The sequence below is a fragment of the Lissotriton vulgaris genome, chromosome 7, assembly GCF_964263255.1.
Source record: "Lissotriton vulgaris chromosome 7, aLisVul1.2, whole genome shotgun sequence".
Lineage (NCBI taxonomy): Eukaryota > Metazoa > Chordata > Amphibia > Caudata > Salamandridae > Lissotriton > Lissotriton vulgaris.
The window spans coordinates 1665483311-1665508032 of NC_141695.1; the positions used below are offsets into that span (position 1 = coordinate 1665483311).

Sequence of the window (24722 nt, forward strand, 5' to 3'; positions counted from 1 at the left end):
TCATTGGTCAGGGTAACAGTAACGCCTGATATATCAATTAATATAAAACTACAAGTCTATGTCACAAGCACGTTGAGGCTAAAAGTAAAAACGCCGCACTTTCAAACCACACATCAATGTGGAGAAGCGCTTCAGTGCCACACAAAGGGACAGTGGGCGCTACACAAATGCTATAATACAATACAAAATGTTATTAAAATGATTATTACAATACATTGTAAATCTGATTGTGCTGGTACATAGCCGGACAGTAATGCAGTGCTGCCAAGGGGTTGCACAAGTCACTCGGTGCTTGTATGCTTTGCTTCCCATTCTGTGCGTTACTGAGGAAACCGCTGGACCCAGAGATAACACATCGCTCACACTGAGAGAGGGAAGTGTCCAGGATGTGACAAGGGTATGATGCGACACGTTACATATTCCCAGTGTCTCACTGCTCTCCGGGGTACCGATATACGAAGTATTTCCAATAAATAAACCCGAATACATCCAACATACACACATCTATATTGAGGGGGCTGTGCCTACGTAATGCACGTTCCACACCTATCCCGTCATGTGTCACGGGTGCACAAAGTGTGCGAAGATAGAGCAATCTGTGCAGTTTTAAGAGGGTACGTCAAGAAAGGGGGCACATGCATACAATACATGTGTTCCACAAAACTACAGGCTTTAATATGTTTTTTAAATTACAATTACCATGACGCTTGAAATGTGTAGTAGTGCTTGCATAAAGGACTTAGATATGTGCATAATTGTCATCCAGACACGCACATACGTTTACAACATGCATATTTTAAACACAAGCCACATGGTGAAAAGTGTTCTTTGCACATATGTCTTTCCATCTGCACATCGGCCCCTGGATGTTTTAAGGTGCTGGGGCTTGTGAGGTGACGTCACTGCTGCAGCACTGGGCCTGCCACGGCCCTCCCTCCTGAAACTCTCTCTTCAGGCCTAGCTGGGGAACGAAGCCCGTGCTTCCCTCACCCCCTCCAACACGCCTCAGGCCCATGTCATCACCCGGTCTCCCACCGCCAGCACTAACACGCCTTGTCTGCTCTGTTTCAGGGGGCAGATGGACTGTCAGAGCCCGAGGGGGTTTCTCTCAAGCGGGTCGCTGTGGTGGAAGATTTCTTCGACATCATCTATTCCATGCATGTGGAGTCCTCGGTGGAGCCAGGAAAAGCGCCCAAACATGCCGGGCAGAAGAAAACCTACCGAGCGGTGAGTGTGCCCTGAAATATCATGTCATGTCTCATGGAGAAGGGTCATTGGCCGAAAGAGGTTCCTGCATTGTCACTGCATATCCAGGTGCATGCTCAGAGGCCGTCAATCTTTATCATGTCATATCCTGGTCCATTGTAATTGGCTGAGAGAGGGCCTTATGTTGTCATATCCTGCAGCACCGCCATTGGCTGGCAGAGGGACCGGCATTATTATATCATACTCTGGAACATGGTCAGACAATGCCAAATATTATCCTGTCATTTCCTGGTTCATTGTAAGTGGCTGAGAGAGGGTCTTACATTGGCATGTCATATCCTGCAGCACAGTCATTGATTGGCCGGTAGAGGGTCCAGCATTATTATATCATATCCTGCAGCATGATCAGACAATGCCAAATATTATCCTGTCATTTCCTGGTTCATTGTAATTGGCTGAGAGAGGGTCTTACATTAGCATGTCATATCCTGCAGCACAGTCATTGATTGGCTGGTAGAGGGACCAGCATTTTTATATCATATTCTGGAGCATGGTCAGACAATGCCAAATATTATCCTGTCATTTCCTGGGTCATATATACTGTATGTGAGACGACAGTAGATTTTCTTGTCATAGCCTGGAGCACGGTGATTGGCTGAGAGAGGGCTTCATTATTATATCATAACCTGGGGCATGGTATTGGCTGGGAGAGGGCACTGCGTTGTTATATCAAATCCTGAAGTATGGTCAGAAAACACCTAGCATTAGCCCCTCCTATCTTGGCACATAGTAATTTATTGTGAGAAGGCCTGGCATTGGCTCCTCACATCCTGGAGCATGTCCATTGGTTGGTAGAGGGTCCTGCATTGTCATGCATAAGACTATTGATTATCATGTCTTATCCTGGGGCATGGCGATTGGTTGGGAGAAAGGAGGTCCTATCCGCAGTGCCCTTATACAAATACACGCAATCTTTAAACTCTTTATACTGGGTCTGTTGTAAATGTCAAATACCGCCTTCTCTCCAGAATCTGATGCCCCCAGACATCCTTTGTCCTGCCTTTTGAAGTAATGCTACCTGCCAGCATGTTTAAAATGTTTTTTCACTGTCCTACAAAATGTTTCTAATCACATGCCTGCTTGTGGGCAATTTATTTAACGATGAATGATTGAATGAAGATGTGGGTAAATGTGCAATGTTTTATACCTCTTGGCCTCAAAATGCCCTGGCAGAGGCATGTAGGACAAGGGAAATGAATGAGGGGGGGGGGGGGGGGGGGGGGGCATTTGTCCGCTTAATATTCCTATTTATTTTGCCATTACAACTTTCAGGTGCGAAGTTACCAATTAAGTACTTTTGGGTGGCCTTGTGCTTCATGGTGGTAGCATGTTGCTTTGAGGTAGCAGCGTTTAGTAACAGTGCAAGAGTAATTCCAGATATCAAAAGATCTCGTGAAGCCTCTGATGCGCTTCATGCCCAAACGTTTTCCAATAGTTCACTTGTAGCTAGAATACTTACGTTCATGGAAAATTTGAATTTCTTTCTCCGTGACGATAGTTCCTTTACCTAGATTTAGCATTTTTAATTGAGTTACATTTTCAGTAAAAGTTTTCAGGAGCACTTCTAACTTCAAAACCTTTTAGGCCTACCACTGTCGCGGAGGCAAAGAAACCATAAAAAACCTATGGCATCAGAAGGGTATTACAAACCTCCTTCCCCCAATGACGTAATACGTTTAACTTTGGAGTAGTGAAAGGACTGGAGTAAAGTCCATTCAAAGAAAGGTGGCTGAGATGCTTGCAAATAAATCTAAGAAGAAGCCCAAACTGGAGCATTGTTGTTAGAGGTAAATAACTTTACAGTTTGTGCTCATTGTTATGTGATCCCTAAACACTTTGCTTTCCCTCTAGCCTTGATTTTATATCACAGCCTGTCTTTTTTGCCTCTGTTGGACTTTTGTATAGTTCTCAATTTTCCAACTTTATGACCTTTGTTTCAGGCATCTATTTATTCTTGCAAACAGATTTTTTTTCCGAGTTGAGATTAAAACCCTTTTTTAAAAGGATTGTATTTGAAAGTCTACTTGATTACCGGGTTTCTCTTGACCTTTTAACTCCCCAAAAAGCAGCACAATGTTTGTTTTTTATGTGACACTTTTGGAAGCATCTATGGAGGGAGATGACCATTTTGGTTAAGAGATCCTTCCTAGCAGTATAATGTCATACAGGAGTCTATGAAAGGCACCTAGGTGGCTTACAGAAGCTTCTTGGGTACAATTCCAGGTCACGTTCCTGTGGCAATGCTTATCAGAAAAGACTAACATTGGCCAATCATAAGGCAGAAGCAAGAAGACCTAACTTTCACTGACCGAATCCGGGTTAGAAAAATCTGTTGCTGTAGGTTATACTGAATCCACAACCAACACTCCTACAAGATGAGCTCTCGTTTCCCCGATCAAGCTGATTTATTGCGCTCCCATTTGCAGTGTCAAAGGTACGTCAAGAGGTTCCTTGGCCTTCAGAGGCCCTCAGTATCAAAATACTCAATATAGGAATATTGAGCAGTTCTGAGAGCATCACAATGTCAGGGGGTCCTGTGACATCAGGAAGCCCTTCACAGTAGTTTTCATGCCACTCAGCAATGGAGTTATTGGTAGGGAACCACCAGTTGCATAGCCTCTGATCTCACCTGTTGGATCAGAGAGCTGCACCTTGCCCTGTGTCTCCATCCACTCACAAATGACTAAAGAGATCCAAGGGCTACAGAAACACACCTAATATCTTTCCACAAAAACAGAACCTACATAATGCCAAAGCTTCCTGTCAGATATACACATAAAATGCTTTTTAAAAGTGCTTTTTTAACGACTGGATCGACTGTCTTTTGTGTTTTCTGCTCTTTCTCTGAAAACAGGTATGATTCAGAAGTTAAACTTTTTGCGGGCAGACATAATCCCCATTACTCAGTTTTGGGTCATGAATTGCTCAACAGACCAACTTGCAAGAGAGATAGGAGGTCCCCTGGTGTAGCCAGGATGCCATGGGACCTAATGGGTCCTCCATCTCCTGTTTCAGTAGTTCGAAACAGCTTTAATCGTGGAGCAGTCAGCCCTTCAGGTTTTAAGGTTCTGTCCATACAAAATTTCCTTGACGATTTGGAGAAATAATTTCTTTCAATTAGACTGCCCAGCACTTATTCAGGAGCTGAGCATTGTTTTAATTAAATTAACAGGGTCTTCTGTTTCCATCATGCACAGATCTGATCAAATGTGTTTAGCTTGGAAATTAGTTTCAGTTGTTCATAATTTTGCTAAACTATTTAGTGAAATTCAATTCAAGGTTTGGCTTTGGATGGGTTAGATACTCATGGCTTTTCTACTGAAAGTACTTTCACATTTTCACTTCAACCAGACAGTTTCCTTCACTGTTTTATTTCTTAATCCTGGAGCGGTTTTGCATTCAATTAAGATTAAGTAATAGTCAGATATGGTCATGGCACTAAAAGTGGAATGTTAAATCCATGTTGTTTGTTGACCTTGAATCAAACTTTATTGTTAATCCAAAGAAAGGTATCTCTAATTGATCAATATATCAACTGGTCTTAGAATTTGCCAACTGCCTCCTCTTAGATCATTTTAATTCTCATTACTAGGCGTAAAAGCAGCACCTTTCTAACTCTTGAATACTTTCATTCTCATTGTAATCTGGAAGGGACTCAAATTGGTTAATATTGTTTGTGTTCATTTCTGCTTTATTATCACTCTAACCCAGATGCTTACATTGGTCTCTCATTCCAGGAAGGATCTTTAAGGTGAAGGCTCGTTTCCCAGGTGTTCTCATTTCAGTTTTTACACTTTGATACTCTATTCTGTATATCTGGATCTATAAAGGATCCCTTATTTGAAAGTTCAGTGTGGGTGTCCTCTACAGAGTTTCATGCATGCCTACCAATCACATCCTTTACAACTGAAGGGGAATACTGTCCATGACCAAACGAAAACAGAAGGACACTGGGGGTACAGTCGTATGTAGACTTTTTGACATTAGAGGTGGCTAAACTTAGTGGAAACTCATTTTTTTTAGGCTGGTCAGAATTATGTAGAAAGTGTGAGTAATGTCCTGCTATCGATGAATCTGCAGCAGACATACATACCAAGATCCTATTGTAGAAGCACCAAATCAGTAGGGTTATATGCATGTCTGTACAGGGATTGTGGGAGCCGCAGGATCTGTCTTTGCAATACTATATTTAATTTTCTAAACATCATTTAATGAAAGTGTGTTAAGGTTGAGTTTCAGAGGTATTTCCTAAAGTGAGGACAATCGCGGCTTGCATCCCGGAGGCTGCTTCAAATCACATGGGTCTGATAGACTTGATCGGATGTCCCACAAAACAACTTCTTCGGGTGTGGTCTATCCTGGTGTATTGTGCACTGACTGAAGTCTAGAGATAGATTTAGGTCGGAGAGAATGTTTAGAGCACCGTACATTTTCAATGTCCTAGCTTACTTTACGATTTCCTTAAGTGAGCGTTGAGTAGCATGCTATTGCCTCAAAAGCGTCAAACGTTTGAGGGCATCTCTGTCACGACTCAAGGTAATTTCTGAGGGAATGATGAATATGTTCTCTTTAGCCACCTTTTGTGTCACTGCAAGCAACCCACACCCAAGTTCAATATCCTTTTAGACAATGGCTTAATAGCCGAGACTGAGCCATAAAATGCTCAACATTTACTTCAAATTTTTTGGAACCTCAGCTGTTGCATTTTGAAGGAGAAACTGATCATGCCAGGCTGGTAGCCATTGATGCTCTGTTCCAGCCTGGCTTGGAGCCAGCCCGTATCCTTGTTTTCGACCTCTAGTGAGAAGCAGTAGGGAAAAGACATAACTCACTGAAGGAAATGTCTAGTCTTCAGAACATTACGTTTTCAGGCAAACATTCATTACGAATCCAACACTTTGAACAGCGAGTGCTTAGAGCAAAGCAAGCACTTAACAAAATAAAGCTCAGGCCCACAAGTCACAATGTAGGAATGGTAACAAAGTTTAATGAAGAACTATGATCCATGGAGGTCATAGCATTAAAAAAAAAATACTGAGCAATCAACACACTGTAACATTAACAAGTAACGGCTCCCAAAGTATCATTTATGTTACAACTACCCATCTAATTGTCTAGCGCTGTTACAATACTTCTAAAAACATATACAGCGCATACACGTGAACCATACCGTCAGCAGTGGCCCTATTAGGCAGGTGCCCGAAGCACTGCTCGGTTCCTGGTGTGGTATTGAGTCCACCCTTCTCAGATGGAACCATGATGGATCACCATCGATTAGTCAGCATTTATGTGCGCTGAGGGTCCAGTGTCTCAGTCGAAAAGCCAGGTCTTGAGTTTCTTTCTGAAGTTCGCCAGAGAGGGTGCTGTACAGAGGTGATGTGGCAGGTTGTTACAGGTCTTAGCGATATTGGAGAAGGAGGGGCCTCTGCTGCAATGGATGCGGGGGGGTGTGCGAAGGTGAGTGAGGCAGAATGAAGGTGTCTTGCGGGCAGGCGGAAGTTCAGTCAATGGTTCATGTAGGATGATCCTTGGTTGTGTAGAGCTTTGTATGCGTGCATGAGGCTCTTGAACTGGCATCTCTTCTGGATGGGGAGCAAGTGAAGGTGTCTGAAATGAGGGGTGATGTGGGTTCATTCGAGGAGGTCTAGGAGGAGTCTGGCTGCAGTGTTCTGTATGGTCTGGAATTTTTTAGGAGCTGGGTGAAAATTCTGGCGTAAAGAACGTTGCGGTAGTTGAGGCGGCTAGCAACGAAGGCCTGCATGACTGTCTTCCTGGTGTAGATTGGGATTCATCTGAAGATTCTGCGTAGCATGCGAAGGGTGTGGAAGAAGAGACGACTGCGTTGACTTGTCATTTGATGGTCAGTTGGCTGTCGAGGATGATGCCAAGGTTGCGTGCATGGTCTGTCACTGTGGGTGTTGGTCCAAGTTATGCTGGCCACCAGCTGTGGTCCCATACAGAGGTGTTCTTCCCGAAGATCAGTACTTTTGTTTTGTCAGAGTTGAGCTTGAGGCAGCTGTCTCTCATCCATTTGGCTATGTCGGTCATGGCGTTGCAGAAGTTTGTTTTGCCGTTAGAGGGATCCTTGGTGAGTGAGAGAATGAGTTGAGTGTTGTCAGCGTAGGCTATTATGTTGAGTCTGTGTATTCTGACGATATCCGTGAGTGGGATCATGTAGATGATGAACGGGGTGGGACTGAGGGAAGATCCTAGGGGTACTCCACATATGGTGTTCTTTGGTGCAAAGTTGAAATGAGGTAGTCGGATGCGCTGTGTGCATCCTGAAAGGAAGAAAGGGAGCCACTTGAGGGCGTTTTGCTGTATGCCGACTTAGTGGAGTCTGTCGATGAGGATGTGATGAGAGATGGTGTTGAACGCAACAGAGAGGTCAAGGAGGATCAAGGCCACTGTTTCTCCGTGGTGAGGAGAGTTCTTATGTTGTCTGTGGTGACAATCAGCAGGGCCTCACTGCTGTGGTTGGCACGGAATCCTGATTGTGAGGCGTCGAGTAGGTGGTTAAGTTCCAGGTATTCGGTGAGCTGTTGGTTGATGGCTTTCTGAAGTACTTTGGCTGGGTAGGGGAGCAGGGAGATCGGTCAGTAATTTTTAAGGTCGCTTGGGTCGGCTGAGGGCTTTTTTAGGAGGGGTCTGACCTCTGCATGTTTCCATCCATCTGGGAAGGCTGCTGTGGAGATGGAGGTGTTGAGGATGCTGGTGAGCTCTGTGCTGATTGGGTTGCCTCCGAGGTTGAAGAGATGGTGAGGCAGGGCTCGATGGCCGCCCGGAGTGGATGGATGACATGATGGTTTTGGTGGTCTGAGTTGTGAGCTGAGACCAGGTGTTTCATTCGGCTGGTGTTCACTGGATGCTGCTTGAGACACTGCCCTTCTGCCAGGGCTGCATTGTCTGTTTTGGAGTAAGACTCCTATGAAGGGAAAGAGTGTCATTCCACTGACGGGTGGAGCAAATGGCTTTGTGCATATTTCAGACATTTATGCATTTTTAGCAAGAGATAAATATTTCAGTCTTACCTGCAGCACACATCCTGTGCTTAATTTGAGCTGTTGGGTGCAGGTGGAGTCTATCAGCAGTCTTTTTTGGGGCTAGAACTTATTTTTTATCATCATACTTTAAAAAATATATATATTTTTCAGTTTACATAACATAAACAAGAACACCCAATTGGCATCATAACAGTGTATGTACACAGATCGACGACCTCATTATCGGCACTTAGGACTGTAGCCAGCATCAAGGGAGGAACGGACTCATGGGGAAGAAACACAATAACAGACAAGTAAATCATTGTGGGGAAGTAGCCAAGCCCGGCACATCTGTAGGTGGTGAATATCCCTAGTGGCCACCCCCTCCCTCACCATCACAGCCCGACCCAACTGGTGTACTCAAGCCACCGCCCTCACTATCAGACTCGTCCTGGGAGGAAAGCTCCCCTTCCGCAAGCCCTGACGCACACATGACTCGCCAGGCGACTAAGTCGTCCTGCAGTTTCTCGTCCCTCAGAACGAGTTGCATGTGAGTTTCCTCAACCAGGGACCACTCCCAGACATCCCTAAGTCAAATGGGCACCTCCGGAGCGCTCTGCCCCATCCAAGTAATCGTCACTCTGCGCCTGGCGAGCACCAACATTAATTGTAAGAGTTTAAATGAGAGCTTCCTTTTCTTGGGTCTGGGGACTAACGCAAGCAGACAATGTAGGGGTTCCATCGCTATCCGAAGGCCTGTAGCTGTGACTATGCGTTCCACCACCCCCATCCAGAAACGCCTGACCGAAGGATAGTCCCAGGCTAAGTGTAGGAAGCCCGCTCTCTCTGCGCCACATCTAGGGCAATCGTCTCCTCTATCCCCAGAGATACGCCTCAGGGAAACTGGGGGTAGGTAGGTGCGGTGTAAAAAATTAAAGTGTATCAATTTAAACTGTGCATTGGGCAAGACCTTGCGCGTGAGGGAGCCTATGCGCTTCCACTGCCCGTGTTCCAATGTAGTGCCACGGTCTGCCTCCCAGGACACCCGGGACGGTGGCACCAGGGGGGGTGGAATCCTGTTTCACGGCCTTATACAGAATAGAGTTCAGTTTGCGCCCCTTGCCGCAGGAAAGAAGGATGTCCAAGGTGTGAGTCAGTGGTGGTGTGTCTGGGTACTGGGGCCAGGTAACCTTCAACACATCCTTGAGTCCCCGATAGTAAAAGGATTGTCCCCTCCCCAGGCCGAAGGCCTCTTCCGCCTGCTCATAAGTTAGGAAGAACTCGTTGGGGTTAAGGTCAGCCAGAACCTCGCAACCACCCTGCCGCCCGTAGTGAAAAGCCATGTATTTCTCCAAGTCAATGAAGGGGGCCAGTATCCAGACCGGGAGCTCCCTATGGAAGGGTGTCCTCCATAAGACCCTCTCAACAAACCGCTGCCAAGTGCCGGCCGCGCGACGCACAACGTAAGGAAGAGTCGCATCCAGCCCCCCTGCCCTGCATTTTGGCGACCTGTAGCAGCTGGACGTCCGCCCTACCCGCAAGGAGGCGCGTCTCCCTGTTGTCCGCGTCCGTAAACCAACAGGCCTTATGCTGCAACTGCGCCACGTAGTAATATAAGTCGAAGCATGGCGCTTCCAGACCCCCCTCCACATAACTGCGGACAACAGTGTGGAGTGCTACCCTACTACGCCGACCCGCCCAGAGCAGAGACGTGAGCAGCATATTGAGAGTGCAGAAAACTCGTGGGGGGAGAGGACACGGTGAGTTCTGGAGGACATATAACGTCCGAAGAAGCATCACCATCTTGGAGACGGCCAGCCGTCCCATCAGAGAGAGTGGTAAAGAATTCCAAAAGGACACCGACTGCTGTAGGGACGTGAATATCCGATCCACATTCCGGGCCAGCAGCTGCAAATCTGTCGTGCCCCCTGTATTCCAAGATAGCGGAACCCCTCTCGTTCCCATCGCAGCCCGAGGTCTGGTAAGTCTCCGAAGGGCACCGAGTCAAGGCCCGCGAGCGGAAAAATCAAAGAATTACTGCGGTTAAGTCACAACCCCGATGCCTCGCCAAACCGATCTAAGTGGTGCAGTAGTATCGGCAGTGCCTCCCTGGGAGCAGTCAAATAGACCAATGCATCGTCCACATATAAAGAGATGACGTTGCATGTGTCCCCCACCATGATACCCCATTGTTCCATATCCGTCCGGACTCGGACAGCAAAGGGCTCTATGGCCAGGGCAAATAGGAGCGGCGAGAGGGGACACCCCTGACGTGTACCCCGTCCCAATCGCCATTCCTCAGACCGTGCGCCCCCAAGTTTCACCCTGGCACGAGGGGCCATATACAGGATGCAAATCCAACTACAAAAGTTGGGACCTAGCCCCACAGCACGGAGGACCCCTAGTAGGTACCCCCAGTCGACCGTATCGAACGCCTTAGCAAGGTCGATAGACACCAACACATTCTGCTCCTCCTGACCACGCACCTCATGAATAAAGCCTGCCGATACTGCCCCCATCACGATTCTCCATCTTAACGTCAGGTCACTATCCAAACACCACCTTGAGGTTAATACCCTCATACTGGACGAAAACCCTGACGTCCTCTTCCTCTGTGATACCTGGTTACGGGATGGCTCCTCTGCCATACCTAACCTCACGCTACCAGACGACTACCTTATGTCGACCATTAATAGGGATGGAAGAGGAGGAGGTATCGCCTTAATCTATAAGAAACAGTTTTCATGTTCATTCGCCAAGGAAGAACTGCCCGACTGTGAAAGTGCATATTTTAAAATCACAATAAACCCCAACTTCACCGTGTCGGGCCTCTACATCTATCGCCCACCCGGCCCTGCTTCAAAATTAATTGAGGCTCTCCTCGAGACAGCAAACTCCCTAGTAACAAAAAACTCTAACTTTACCATCCTAGGCGATCTCAACCTTCACTTTGACCTGCTAAATGACGCCACGATCAAAAATCTTCTCGCTGATCTCTCTGCCTTGCAATTTAATTCTCTCATTCTTACTCCAACGCACCTAGCTGGTCACATTCTAGACCCAGTATTCACAAACCTTGAAGAACTTAAATCAGAGATACCCTTACCGATGGGATGGACAGACCACTACCTTATCAAACTGTCCATTCTAGTCAACAAAACTAGGCACAAAACTGCACCAACTCGTCGTCTAAAAATACCATGGCACAAACTTTCCATCAGCAATCTTCACACCACCCTTGGGGAATTCCACCATGATACTAATTTAGATATCAACGCAACCTATAGCGCGTTTCATGACTGGATCACAGGAGATCTCGACGCCCTCATCCCAGCAAAATGGACGAAAGGACGCAACTCACCGTCCAATCCATGGTATAATGACACCCTCAAAACCATGCGCAAAGACTGTAAAAAAGCCGAGCGCTTATGGAGAAGGGAATATAACAACGAAGAAAAATCCAACTATCTACTAAAACTAAAAACGTACCATAAAGCCATCCGCGCTGCGCGAACCGCCTTCTATGCAGACAAAATTGAGTCTAGCCCCACCCCTGCCAAAGAAGTCTTTAAACTCGTTCAAGAACTTCAGAGCAGCAAATCCCCCCTCCCTAGTATCTCCTCTGCACAACAATGCGAAGATCTTGCTATGTTCTTTGTCGACAAGGTACAGAAAATCTATACTTCTTTTCCTCAGCACTCCCCCAGCCCTTCCAAAAACCCTACTCCTCCCCCCGACTATACTACCCTGACTCACTTTCCATAAATTTCCATTGACAATCTCACCAAGCTATGCCGGAAAGTTAAATCTGGTTCGCCGGCAGACCCCATGCGCCCGGCTCAATTTTTAGAGTCACTCAACTTTTTTCTACCTTCACTTACCTCTATTCTGAACCCCTCCTTCAACTCAGCAAGTGTACCATCTGCCTGGAAGCAAGCGTGGGTTTCACCCATTATCAAGAAACCCACCTTAGACCCATCTAAACCGGAGAATTTTCGACCAATCTCCCTGCTCCCATGGCTGTCTAAACTTGCTGAAGCACATGTGAACAATGCTCTATCCCAGCACATGGTCCAAAATATCATCCTGGACCCATCTCAAAATGGGTTCAGACCAGGCCATAGTACTGAGTCTGCTCTCCTGGCCACCACAGAGCACCTCCGAACGATTTTAGATGCCGGTCAAAGTGCTGCGCTGATTCTTCTTGATCTCAGCGCGGCCTTTGATACGGTATCCCATGACATCCTCCTAAATCGTCTGGAGACATTTGGAGTATCTGGCCACGCATTGGAGTGGTTCCGATCTTTCCTCAAAGACAGATCCTTTCGGGTCTCAGCACCCCCTTTCTATCTAAACCCTATCCCATTGCACAGGGAGTTCCGCAGGGCTCTGCGTTGAGCCCATCCCTTTTTAATCTTTACGTGCAACCTCTAGCAGCAGTGGCCAAAGAATGGGGCCTGACATTGGTGTCGTACGCCGACAACACACAATTGGCCATCGCTCTTACAGAAGGCCCTTCCATCGCCTCCTCCAGCTTTAAAAACGGACTCTCTGCAGTAGCCCAATGGATGACAGACAACTGTTTACAGCTCAATGCTGGTAAAACAGAAGTGCTACACCTTGGCAAAAACACCAGCCTCTGGAATGAGCACTGGTGGCCGTCCACCCTAGGCACCATCCCACCTCCCAAATCCCTAGTTAAAAATCTAGGAGTTTGGATGGATGCCTCACTCAACTTTCAGGCCCACACCAAAAAAGTTGCTGGCACCTGTATAGGCCTGCTGAGGAGTCTCAGCCACATACTAGGCTTCTTTAACGCCAAGACTCGCCAACTTATTATTCAGGCTACCATCCTCTTGCGTCTTGACTACGCCAATGTACTCCTCCTTGGCGCCAACAAAGGAGAGTTATCACGACTTCAACGCGTGCAAAACTCTGCGGCTAGAATGCTAGTCGGCCTCCCCCGCAGATGCTCAGCCAGAACAACCATCCAAAAACTACACTGGCTACCTGTTGACTCCAGAATTAAATTCAAGACCCTCATTATGACCTTTAAAATCATCAAACTGGATACCCCTCCTCTGCTTCGACCACTCCTCACCCCCTACGCCCCGTCACGTAACCTGCGATCCTCCAACCAAAACCTCCTGTGCGTTCCGCGCATAAAACTCTGCCGCATGGGCGGCCGCTCCTTTAGGGTCCTTGGAGCCAAACTATGGAACAGTCTGCCGCAATACATCCGCTCCATAGACAGTCTTCCGGCGTTCCGGAAAGCAATTAAGACGCATCTATTCCCTCTTCCCTAATTCCCTTTCATCTTATTTCGCTCAGGCCAGGGTTTGCGGTTTCTCTAGCGCCGGGACGCCTCATTGCTGGGGCAGCTGTTGCGCTCTACCAAAACAATAGAATAGAATAGAATAGAATAGAATTTTTAGGTTTTTAATGTTAAATTAAATTATTTTAAATGTTTAACTATTTTATCAATTTAATTTAAGTTAACATAATTTCATATAAGGTTTTATTGTAAATACCTACCTCCGTTATTTTCTGTGGGAGGGTGTTGCAATGCCCGTGACCATGTGTGGTATTGGACTTACATCAGCTTTGAGCTGGAGTAATTTGCTACTATTTTGAGTCGCTTTTTGCCAGTAGTAACTTTAAAATTGCAGCTTGTGATCGGAATGGGCTTACTCTTTTGGGGGTGGGTGCCCATCCCTTCCTCAACCCCTTCCTAAATTCCTCCTTACTCCTCCAAAATCTCCATCAGTTTAGTCGCAAATATTGCAAATTTACCAGCCACTTCCATCTGTCCCTCCCACATTTATTACTAAAACAAATGTGTGCAGAGACTAAGGAGTTGGGGTCGGAGAAATCCGCACAGAAAGAGACAGGAGGGGTGTAGACAGGGCTCGAGTCTGGGTACCACGCGGGTAGATGGCGTCCCCCCACTTATTTTACAGGGTGGACGCCGTCCCCCTGCCAAACAGCTGGACTTCACCCTTTGGCCTCTCTGGGACGGGATCGGAGCCACCTTTCGTGACGTCACTTCCTGTCGTGACGTCACTTCCGGTGAGGGCGTCCCCCCCCCCCCCACTTCTTTTTTCAGGACTCGTGCCCTGGGTGTAGGTGCAACCTTCACACATACATTTGTGAATAACATTTTGTATTATGTTTGCACTACTATTGTAGTACTGCAAAAGTACTACAAAACGCAGTTAGCGAATAGGCCTTATTTTCTTTTACAAATGAGGCACTAAAAAGCACGGTTCGCGTCACGTTGTTGTATGTGATTTGCCAGTACGTACGGTAAATAAAACTTGGCAACCCAATCAGCCTTGCAGGGGTGAATTGTGAACATTCTGTCTAAGTTTGAGTTGTGTGCCTCGAGTTCTCCTTAGCCTTGGTCCTGGTACCTCTGAATATCGACCAGCCCTGTCGAATGCTAGCTTGGCTCAGACACACTGTAAAAGTGATGTTATACTGCCATCCGGTGGAAACGCGGGGCATTGCCACTCCAGCACGCGCGCTGGAACTATTTTCTGGACTGGGTGCTGAAAGTGACCACACAACCTCTTCATATTAGCATCATCGGGTGTATCTGTAGTTCTCTTTTCGATGTCCTTCTCATGAAAAGAATAATGAAGTAGGCTTTTTCAGAAAGGCTCAATCCATATTTGTTTCGTAGAAACAATACACAATTATAGAACACGTTGACTGTAAATCTCATCCCCTCGTTATCTTTGAAGGAGTACGCACCCCTTATGGATTTTTTTTTTAATACACTTCGAAGTTTGCCTTCCTGTGTTTTGAGGTGGGATAAAATAGAATTCGATTTATCTGTATTTTCGTGATTTCTGGTACTGGTTATCGCGCTGTCCATCCCACTGGAAAATCAGGTTACCTGGCCGCTGAAGGGTGCAGGAAAATCCATCGAGCACACACGCTACCTCTCCTGAACTCAGCGCTTTAAATGGGATAAAAAAACTGGGGGGTCGTCAAAGAGGCGCGCCCGATTTAATTAAGGGCGTGGCTTAAAAGCACATAAGCTGAAAATCTATGCTTATTTTATTGTGCCAGCCGACTGGTATTTTGCAACTTCTTGCATTACACCCAGATATATACCACAGCAAGTAACATTACACTTACAAGACAGTACTATTGGCTTTGTCAATGGTTGTTAGTTGCATAACCTAAATAAGCAACAACCATGGTTTCGTAGTATAGCATATTAAAAATACTTCATTTCTGACATGGTGAGACTGTGAAAGGGCTATAATGAGTGTCTTTGAAGTTACATCAAAAGCAGTAAAGGGTGGTACTGATGCAGAGTTAAGGTTTTTTTTTCCTGAGGGTGAAGGCTAAAATTGAGAGCCCGACAGGGACCCGTCCCAGCACCTGCCTAATCTTTGAAAAAAACAAAAGCGAGAACGGCCAGTGCTTAAAGATGTCCCCACTCACTTAACTGAAGGTACCTCCATGGGATAAGGCAGCCTTTGTGTTTTCTGAGACAGTTCACTTGTTCCCACTAACAATGAACTGGACATATGCACTTTTGCTAACGACACTGTATTACATTGTTGGTGGCCAAAGGCACACAAATTATTCTCAAGGAGGCTAATCCAGGACTATTTCATGTATCACCGACTTGCGCAACTCCTCAGGCCTCTCTCTACCCCCTACAACTTATTGTCTGAAATTTGCTCACACTGACTTAGGCCTACAGAAATCTCGAGGCTTTCAATGGAAACTTCCTTTTTTGTCTAAAAGCACACAGACCTGCTAAACTTGCAAAGACAAACATGTCAAAACTCTTGTGCAGCACACCAAAAAGTCCTAGAGTGGGTCTCTTCTTCTAGCTAATATCCTTGGTCATTGTGTAATTACAAGCCTTTCTAATCCACATGGCACCGTGCACTGGCCATACACGACCATATAGCAGACATGCCCCTGCAGCCCCTCAAATATCATGTAAGAATATTCAAGCATACATATCTCTCGGTTGTTGCTGCAACCATACTTTGCTGATCCTGCTAAATCTGTTATGCTTTTCCTCGGATCTTTTGCATGGACTCCTAGGGTCACGTGACTAGGGGGCGGGGCTCCTCTCACTCTTAGGGTCAGAAACCCCACAATCCAGCCTCTATGTATTTGTCTGCATTTAGTCAGGAGATCTGTGTCATAGGCACTTGAAGCTTACCGTCTGAGATATGTGACTTCTAGTTTGTTACAGTTTTCATTTACTTAAAGGTATATAATAGAGTGTGTCTTCTATAAACAGTGGTGTTTGTTGAGGTGAGTGGAATTCACCATAGCTTGTAAAAGAGTGTCTCTTTTTTTAAAGTATCTCCTTCTAGTGTGATACTGAGGTCTTGCTTTATTAATTAGAAACATTTAAAAAAAATTACAGTTTGCAAACGTTTTGTGTCTGTTTGCCTCCTCCATAATAAACGCAATATTGTCTCATTATTCGAACCTTCCAGCGACAGTCAGCGAAGTATCTAAATATACTTGAATTGGCTAGGCGGTTTTCCAGTGTTTTTAGTGTAACTCTTCTGCTATTTATTTACCTTTATACTTGTTGCGGGTTCCATTTGGCATTTAATATTCAAGTATTTTTCACCAGCCCCTTTTCCGAAGTTATCTTTTTTGGTTGTATAATCTTATTTTTTAATGATTGATACTGGTAACTACAAATACACTTCTGTGCAATTTCGATTCATGGTCAGTTAGGTCTGCGTCTATTGGGTGTGAAGGTCATTGTGGTCCTTGTCCATTGGTGTGCATTGTTGATGCCACATTTTGTGACTGGAAGTACTTTATTCAGGACTGAATTTAAGATACTAAACCACACTTGTCTGCCAGTTTGATCTATGGAGGCATCTACTCTTTCAGGTGTAGGTCACAAGGCCATTCCATCATTGTGGCTGTGCGGATAGCGCACATGAATTACATCAACAGGTATTTTGTTGCAAGGAATTATATCACAGACTACAGTTGGTTTCAATTGCTATCTCGCTTTAATAAAGAATCTTCTATCAGCACCGCCATACTGTATTCCACCGCCAACATCCACTTTTCATAATTTGTCGATAAGGATGTGATAACCTTCTCTCTGGTGCACACTCCTTATATATTGGAATACCAATCATGGCTGAAGGAATCATGATGAGGTCAAAGTGATCTTCTCTTTCTGAGTGGTGTAGAGATATCTCTCATTCAATATATTTTTTGATTCTTTGGGCCTAATTATGAGTCTGACGATCCAAGGACCGCCAGCCTCGCAGAGGCGCGCCGGTGGTAGTCCAGCCACAGCAGCATCGGCGGTCCAACCATCCAATTACAACTTTGGCAGTCCGACTGCCATTGCACCGCTGCAAACGCCAAGGAACCCCTGCTCCCTGGTGGTGGTGCAGCGGTCAGGGGCTCAGCAATATGCTGGTGGCGCTGCTGCGGCACCGCCATGCATATTACGAGTTTCAGGACCACCGGTGGTGTCATGGAGGTCCTTACTCCATGAAAAGTCTAGCAGTCCTGAAACAAAGGGGGCCCTACGGAGCCCCATGTTGCCCATGTGCATGTCGATGCATGCAGGTTTCACACAACATGTGCCCCCCTGTGTGCATTCACCCCAGGTCCTGCACGGCATGGACTTTACAGTCCATGGCATGTAGGAACTGTTTTTGGCGTTCCCATTGTGGTGCTCATCTTCAGGGGCACCTCCGTGGGACAACAACAAAAAAACGCCAGACACGAGGAAACTCATAATCTGGTGGGCGGTGCACACATGGGTTTGGCGGTGCAGGAGGCGGCCACCGAAGTGACGGTCTACCCCTACACCGACAAACTCGCAATCAGGCGCTTAATGCATACAATCAGTGTCATCCAAAGGTACCTTCAGGAATGACTGCTCAGTACACCAAACCCTTAAAGATTTGCAAAAGCAGCAACATGGCCCCCCAGCGTTTCACTTGGTTGGGTTGTAAGTCCAATCACAGTGTAACATCTTATAGAATCATGCATTATAGTAGACTCCACATTGGGATGCGCCCCCGGCGTCCAGGATTTTGAACATCTGAAGAGGGGACCCTTTCTGCTGCTCACTTTGGCTGCCCCAACATCGTTTTTGAACCTTGTAACTCAGACCAGTCGGTGCCTCCATCCTCCAGGCTTCTTAGTTCTTGTAAAAATCCCATCGCTGGGCTCTCTGCGTCCGCTGCTGTTGCCAGGCAGGCCGGAACAGGGGCCTAATTTCTGACCGTGCTTTGCAGTGGAAATTATATTAGTTATTTATGTCCTCCTAACTAACTCCTAGGGGTTGCCATGGACACCATATTTGGTGACATGGGCCTTAATGTACGTGAGTATGCGGCGGTGTACCGCCTTGACATATGCAGATCTCACCAGTGAAGGCTGTTAGGTCTTTTCTGAGCCTGTGTTTTTCTTTATCCGAATCCCAACGCTTTTTTAATGTTAGATATATTTAATGGGACATCTTGCTCAAGTGAAGGGAGTTAGATCTTGAATTGTGTTTTTAACATCATGCTTCCACTTCATGACACTCATCTGTCAACAAACAGGTGAGTCTTTTCATTTGCATTCTCCGTTTTGGCGATGGAGATTGGTAACCCAATTACTATGCTTTATTTCATGGTCCCCTGTGGTTTCCAAACCTTTATTTCATGAGAATTACATCCTTCCTGTGAATTGTGGGTTTCCATAAAAATGGTATTAGTGTACACAGAGTTGTACATAGATAGGTGTCACTTAGGGGCATTTTTCCATCCAGAGAAACTGACTGACTTCACAGATATGAGAATCTTGCATTTGTTGACACCTCTGTCTGTTTGTAGTTTTATGTCGCATGCACACCACTGTGGGCCATGCTTCTCCAACCAAGCTCCAGGGGCTAATTGTGTAGGGGGACAGGCAGGTGTCTATAAATAGACATGTCACTCACATAAACAACTCTGCAAAATTCCTGTCCCTCTGTCACTAAAGTTCTTCAGGGCACCCAAACCCTATGATGTTTATACAAAAAGGGGTCCTGCCACCCAACCGAACCATATACAGGTCGCCCAACCCTCTGCCCTTCACATACATTTAAACTTATTTGGCATCATGCTCTTCCTCCCCACACACATCCCTCACGGTTTCTCTCAATGAGTCCCTTCCGATATATTTAAAAAATATCCAGCGTCCTCCCCTCCTCTTACACCTTCCTTTGACTTCTCTCCCAGAGCCATCCATTTTTTTCACTAGAAAAAGTACTTCTTGGTCGCAGCACATCTGGTTGAAAGTAAAACATTGATTTCCATGGAGATACTTCTTTTAATGGTGCAGAGAAGCCCATGGTCGGCTCCAGCCTGTCATATGCACTTTGAAAGGGCATAGGTGGGTGACTGCTCTTTTACTCACATTATAATAGTTGGGGGGGCAGTAGTAGACAACAGTGGTCAGACAGTAGTCTGTGTTTTCAGGCAGGAAGGTATTTTATAACTTTAAAACAACAGGAAGATGGCATTAAAGTGTGTTTCTAGTGCAAGCTGCGGTCCCAGCCCGTACGCCCCTCCCACCTTAAGGGTATAACATTCTCAAGAGGTGGCAGATGGACGACCTTTAGTGAGTGTCTTGAAGTCACCGATGGTTGATGGGCTTCTCCAGTTCACCCTCTGTGGAGCTATCAAACACACCCACAGAGGAATGTGTAAAAGGCTCACTTAGATATATGAATAGCTGTTATGTCGTATCTTTGTAGGGTTTGTAGGGATATGTTCTTCTCTCTTTGCATTTCAGAAAATAGAACTCAATGGCGTGTTAAGAGTCAGCCAAGAGGGTGTTGTGCCCTGAGGATGCTTGACAGGACTTTCTCTCATCTCAGTTTTGTAAAGATGCAAAAAGAACAATTGATAAACAGGATGCTGAACAATGTCAAACATTCACTGCGGTACAGAGAATTTAACCTAAATCTATCTTTTTTTGCTCCCCATGCCATTCCAGTTTAAACCAAGCCAACTGCAAATCAGTCTTGACCCTGCTTTCCATGGGAACAGTCCAGTTCGAACTGCCTGGCCAGGTCCTCTCTGGCCCAGAAACAAGAATCCTGGGACCGGTTTCGAGGTTTCCCCTCTCGTCAGCCAGGCTAGATTGACTCCCGTGGCATGGAGAGGACAAGACCTACGTCTAGGCATACCCGTCTTACTTGGGGTGACAAAGGACTGGGATGGCATAATGGGCAAAAGAATGATGGATTAACCCAGTTCTCTTGTCTGGGGCTGAGGGATTGAAAAGTTTCAGCACTCCGTTCATCATCTTGTGTTTGCAGTCTTGTAAAAATTTCTGTTTTTTGAGAAATATCCCAAAATGGACTCTATAAAATGCTTAGCAAGCGATTGTGTATGGCTTAGTCTGTGTTGTAGTGCCCTTGGTGGGCTTGTTTGAAAGTTGGAAAGGGTCCCTTTTCAAATGGTCAGTTGCTGATGGGAACAGAATACTTGTTCACGACCGGGGCTTCCTCTGCCTTCCAAAAATGTTAAATGTGTCACTCTGTTGTGCAGAATCTCTTGAAATGTGACGTATTTCAGAAACAAGAATCTTAGCAAGATACAGTAAATAAATATAGCTGTAGGTAAGTGCAGATACTCTCCTTGGGCCCTAGGCCATCAGAAAGCCTACTTTACTGGCTGTTTCTCCATTCACAAAGAGACGAACTGGTGGAATATCCTTCTCCGTCCGATCTGCCAAACTGTGGATCTCAACAGTGGCGGCTCCTCTATGGGGGCGTTTGGGTGCCGCCCCCCTGCTTTCTCGCCGTGCAAGAAGGCAGAAACAAATGGTAGTTATTACCGTAATAACTACCATTTGTTTCTGCCTTCTCGCACGGCGAGAAAGAAGAAGTTCCTGGTTTTGGGTGGGCGGAGTTGCTCGAGGGCAGGGGGGAGTGGCTTGCCCACTGTTGTTAATACTGTCTGTTTATGCAGCCTCAGTGAATTACCAGGTGAATTTCCAAACATTTGAAAGACACCTCTTTGTTTTTTAAATGCAACGCCGATCACAGTTGCTTTGAGGAGCACTATGGGGGCCAGGCTGTATAATTAGCTGACAGCAATTGTATTTAGGTAACTACCAGTGTTTACATTTCTTAGTGCGGGAGAGGGTCCTTGAGCATTAAGTATTTCTCTATCCTCAAGTTTCTTACTGTGGGGCACGAAGAATATTTTTCTTGCAGAGCTTTGAGCGTGCATTACACATTTTTTCAAATTTCTGTGCAGACTAATGCGAAGTTGCCTCAGGTTATGCTTCCTTTTACCGCCAATCAAAAAATAAACGTGCTCACCCTTACTCCGTGGGAAGGCCATCCATATTTCTGACACTTAAAAGAGTGATGTGGGTTTAGGCGAGATGATGTTATGGGCCTTTACATCAATATGCCTTGTGGATGATGCCTGGGGATTCAAATTTTATACCAGATTACATTACTGTACCAGAACCTGCCTCTATACCGGCGGCCTCTGATTAAAGCAATCTTCTAAAACACCAGCGGTAAGATGGAGAAAGACACTGTTTTACAGCCTTTGGGGGCCAATAAAATGAGTACCACTGAGTTGGGAGCTGTGGTCTCGCGATGTTGTGGAGTTCTAGGTGTCCGTGATAAACAGTCAAGGTTCTCAGCGCTTTGTCTCAGTGAGTCTCTCTATGCCCACAGCTGTGGCACTGGGCGTGCAGGTGGGCCTTAGAGACACACAGAACGAGCAAGGAGGAGGAGTTTCTATGGAAGGAACACGTGTGCCACCTACTGCCTGGTAGTACGTGGAAGCGCCACCTAGACGGGTTACATCCTGAGAGGTGCAAGGGTGGTGAGTGTAAGCACCCTGATGGAGCGGTATGGGGCCCGACAGGTCGCCTGCCTTTACCCGTCTCTGTCAGTATGCCTACGCTTATGCAGTTGACAAATATGGTTGTTTTAAAGTAGTGCTAGATACCCTAGTCCAGCCTATGTGGAACTGAGTCCGAGAGAAAGAAAACCTCATTTGCCCGGGATTACAGAGGGCTTCAAAAGGGGACGTTGGGATAGGTATTCTGGTCCGCTTGTTCATTCTTTATATGTGCTTGTATATACACTTTTTGGGTTTATTCTGTAGCTGTGCAGATAGCAAGCATTTGTAGGAGAGAACAAGCCAGGTGTCCTTTATGTAGCGCCCTACACCAGCATTTAACCTGTTTCTCAACACACTCAATTGGAATGGGGTAAAGGTGCCACTTAATGGTGATAATTGTGCTTTAAATCCCACCCACCTCCCCACTGAGTTGACATACATTTATTTTCACAAGATCACACAGCTTGTCGAGGTTCTGAGGCAGCCATGTCTTCTGATTGCACAGGAGGTGCTAACACCACTAGATACCCAAAGTCTAGAAGAGAGCAGAAAAGGGATGTGGCTGAAGGATAGGGTTCAAGGGTGGGTTCGACTAGATTTTTTAAAAGGCCAGCTTAATTTGGTCATGTGTGGATTCATGAGTAGTTTGATGAATAATAGGGTTCTAGAGATTGACTCTACCAAAGTAATGTCCCCAATTCACCCACAGGTGCATTTGTGGATGGATGGCAAGGTGAAAAGACTTGTTGAGAAGGGTCCTGTTATTTGAATGGCATCAAGCTGCCTTCAATTTCTTTTGTGAATGGATACATATGCTAAATAGTGAATGACTCCATTGACAGTCACCTCAAGGCACCCCAGGGCGCTCTTGTAAATAGATAAATGAATGAGAGGATGAATAGAAATGTAGAGCACTATTTTGTTGGAGACACCTGCCGGTGTCAAGGTGGTCCCTGGTCCTCTTATGAATAGGTTGACGAATTAATGAATGAATACACTTTTATAGAATGGCTAAGTTAAGTGAAGGGCTCTCGGTTACCTCTTCTGAATGGATGAATAGGCTTGTACAGAATGATGCAATCCAGTTGCCTTAAAATGCCTCCAGGTTTTCTTGTCAATGGACAGATAGGGTGGCTTATTAATGTATAGATTGCTTTATGAACGTTCTTGCTTTCTCAGATTTGCTTGAAAATGCACCATTTGCCTACTTTTTTTTATTTTTTACTTTTCTAGCGGTCGTTCTCACTCGCTTCCCTTTATGGCACTCATCCCGAAGTTTTACGTCCTACCACTTTCAAATGTCACCAGCCGCCACTGGATCTCAATGCGGGCTCGAATAAGGAGAATTGACCATCAGTGCCAATCACGGATAGCACCTTAAACATGCTGGTTCCCATCACAACTTCCAAGTTGTGATCGGTGCAAATAAATTCAGAAGTAGGCATGCACTGCTGTGTCTATCCTCCAGGCCCATAGGAATGAATGGCAATTACCGAATCGGTAAATACCGATTCGGTAAATACCGAATCTTAACGATTTGGTAATTTTTACCGAATTTTTAGCTACATAGCATTTACCGATTCCTAAATACCAAATCGGTAAAATTCGGTATTTACGAATCGGTAAATACGATTTACCTACATCTAGCCCCTAGTGTTTGTGGAGAAATATCTAGGGTCATATTTATATTTTACACTTTGTTTAAAATGGAAAAACACCCCTCCAAGAAATTGCAACATTAAGATTAAGAAAACATTTGTAATATACATTTGACAACATACCTTCACCCCATGGTTAGCATCACTGTTTACATCTCAATCAAGGCATAAAATGTTCTTTTGGAAAACAGTTCCCTTTTTAGGTCTCGCCTTTACCATTCCGCAGGAATGGGAAATGGGGAGAATTCAAGTCGGCTATTTTCTCTTCAAACCAAAGGGCTTTCAGCCGCGGTTTTCTTGCAGTTCACGTGAATCACGTGATCAAACATGCACGAGCATTCACTCCCCTAGCAGCACTCCTCCCACACCAGCAACTCCCCCCTCCCACACCAGCACCTCCCCTCTCTCTCCCCGCAAGCACAGCCTTGCCCTTTCCCACACCAGCACCTCCCCCCTCCCACACCAGCACCTCCCCTCTCTCTCCACGCAATCACAGCCTTTCCCTAGCAGCACTCCTCCCACACCAGCACCTCCCCCCTCCCACACCAGCACCTCCCCTCTCTCTCCACGCAATCACAGCCTTTCCCTAGCAGCACTCCTCCCCCCTCCCACACCAGCACCTCCCCTCTCTCTCCACGCAATCACAGCCTTGCCGTCTGGTTATTTTATTCCTCTTCTTTCATTCAGCCATGATCTCACTCCTCCTACAACACCCCGCCTATCCATGCTGCTCTCCTCCACCTCCACTTATTTTACTTCTGACCCCCAGGAGCCTTGCTCTTCTTCCTCTTGCCAGGCTCTTCTGACGTATCTGCCTCATCCTTGTCCTCTACTTCCAACTCTCCATTGAGGTGCGGAGGTTCTTCAAGCAGCGATTGATGCTGTTTCACTGCCGCCATGTTCAAGAGAGAGAGCCTAGGTCTGACCGGAACACTGTGGAT

General features: G+C 46.0%; 1 protein-coding gene across 3 annotated transcripts in view; it reads left to right on the forward strand.

The window, feature by feature from the left end:
• Positions 1 to 24722, forward strand: part of NOL4L (nucleolar protein 4 like) — a 414548-nt gene that overhangs the window by 120353 nt on the left and 269473 nt on the right. For all 3 annotated transcript variants that reach the window (XM_086932663.1, XM_086932661.1, XM_086932662.1), the window contains exon 2: positions 1072 to 1227. In XM_086932663.1, coding sequence (XP_086788789.1) covers positions 1072 to 1227 — 156 coding nt within the window. The remainder of the gene's footprint in view (positions 1 to 1071; positions 1228 to 24722) is intronic.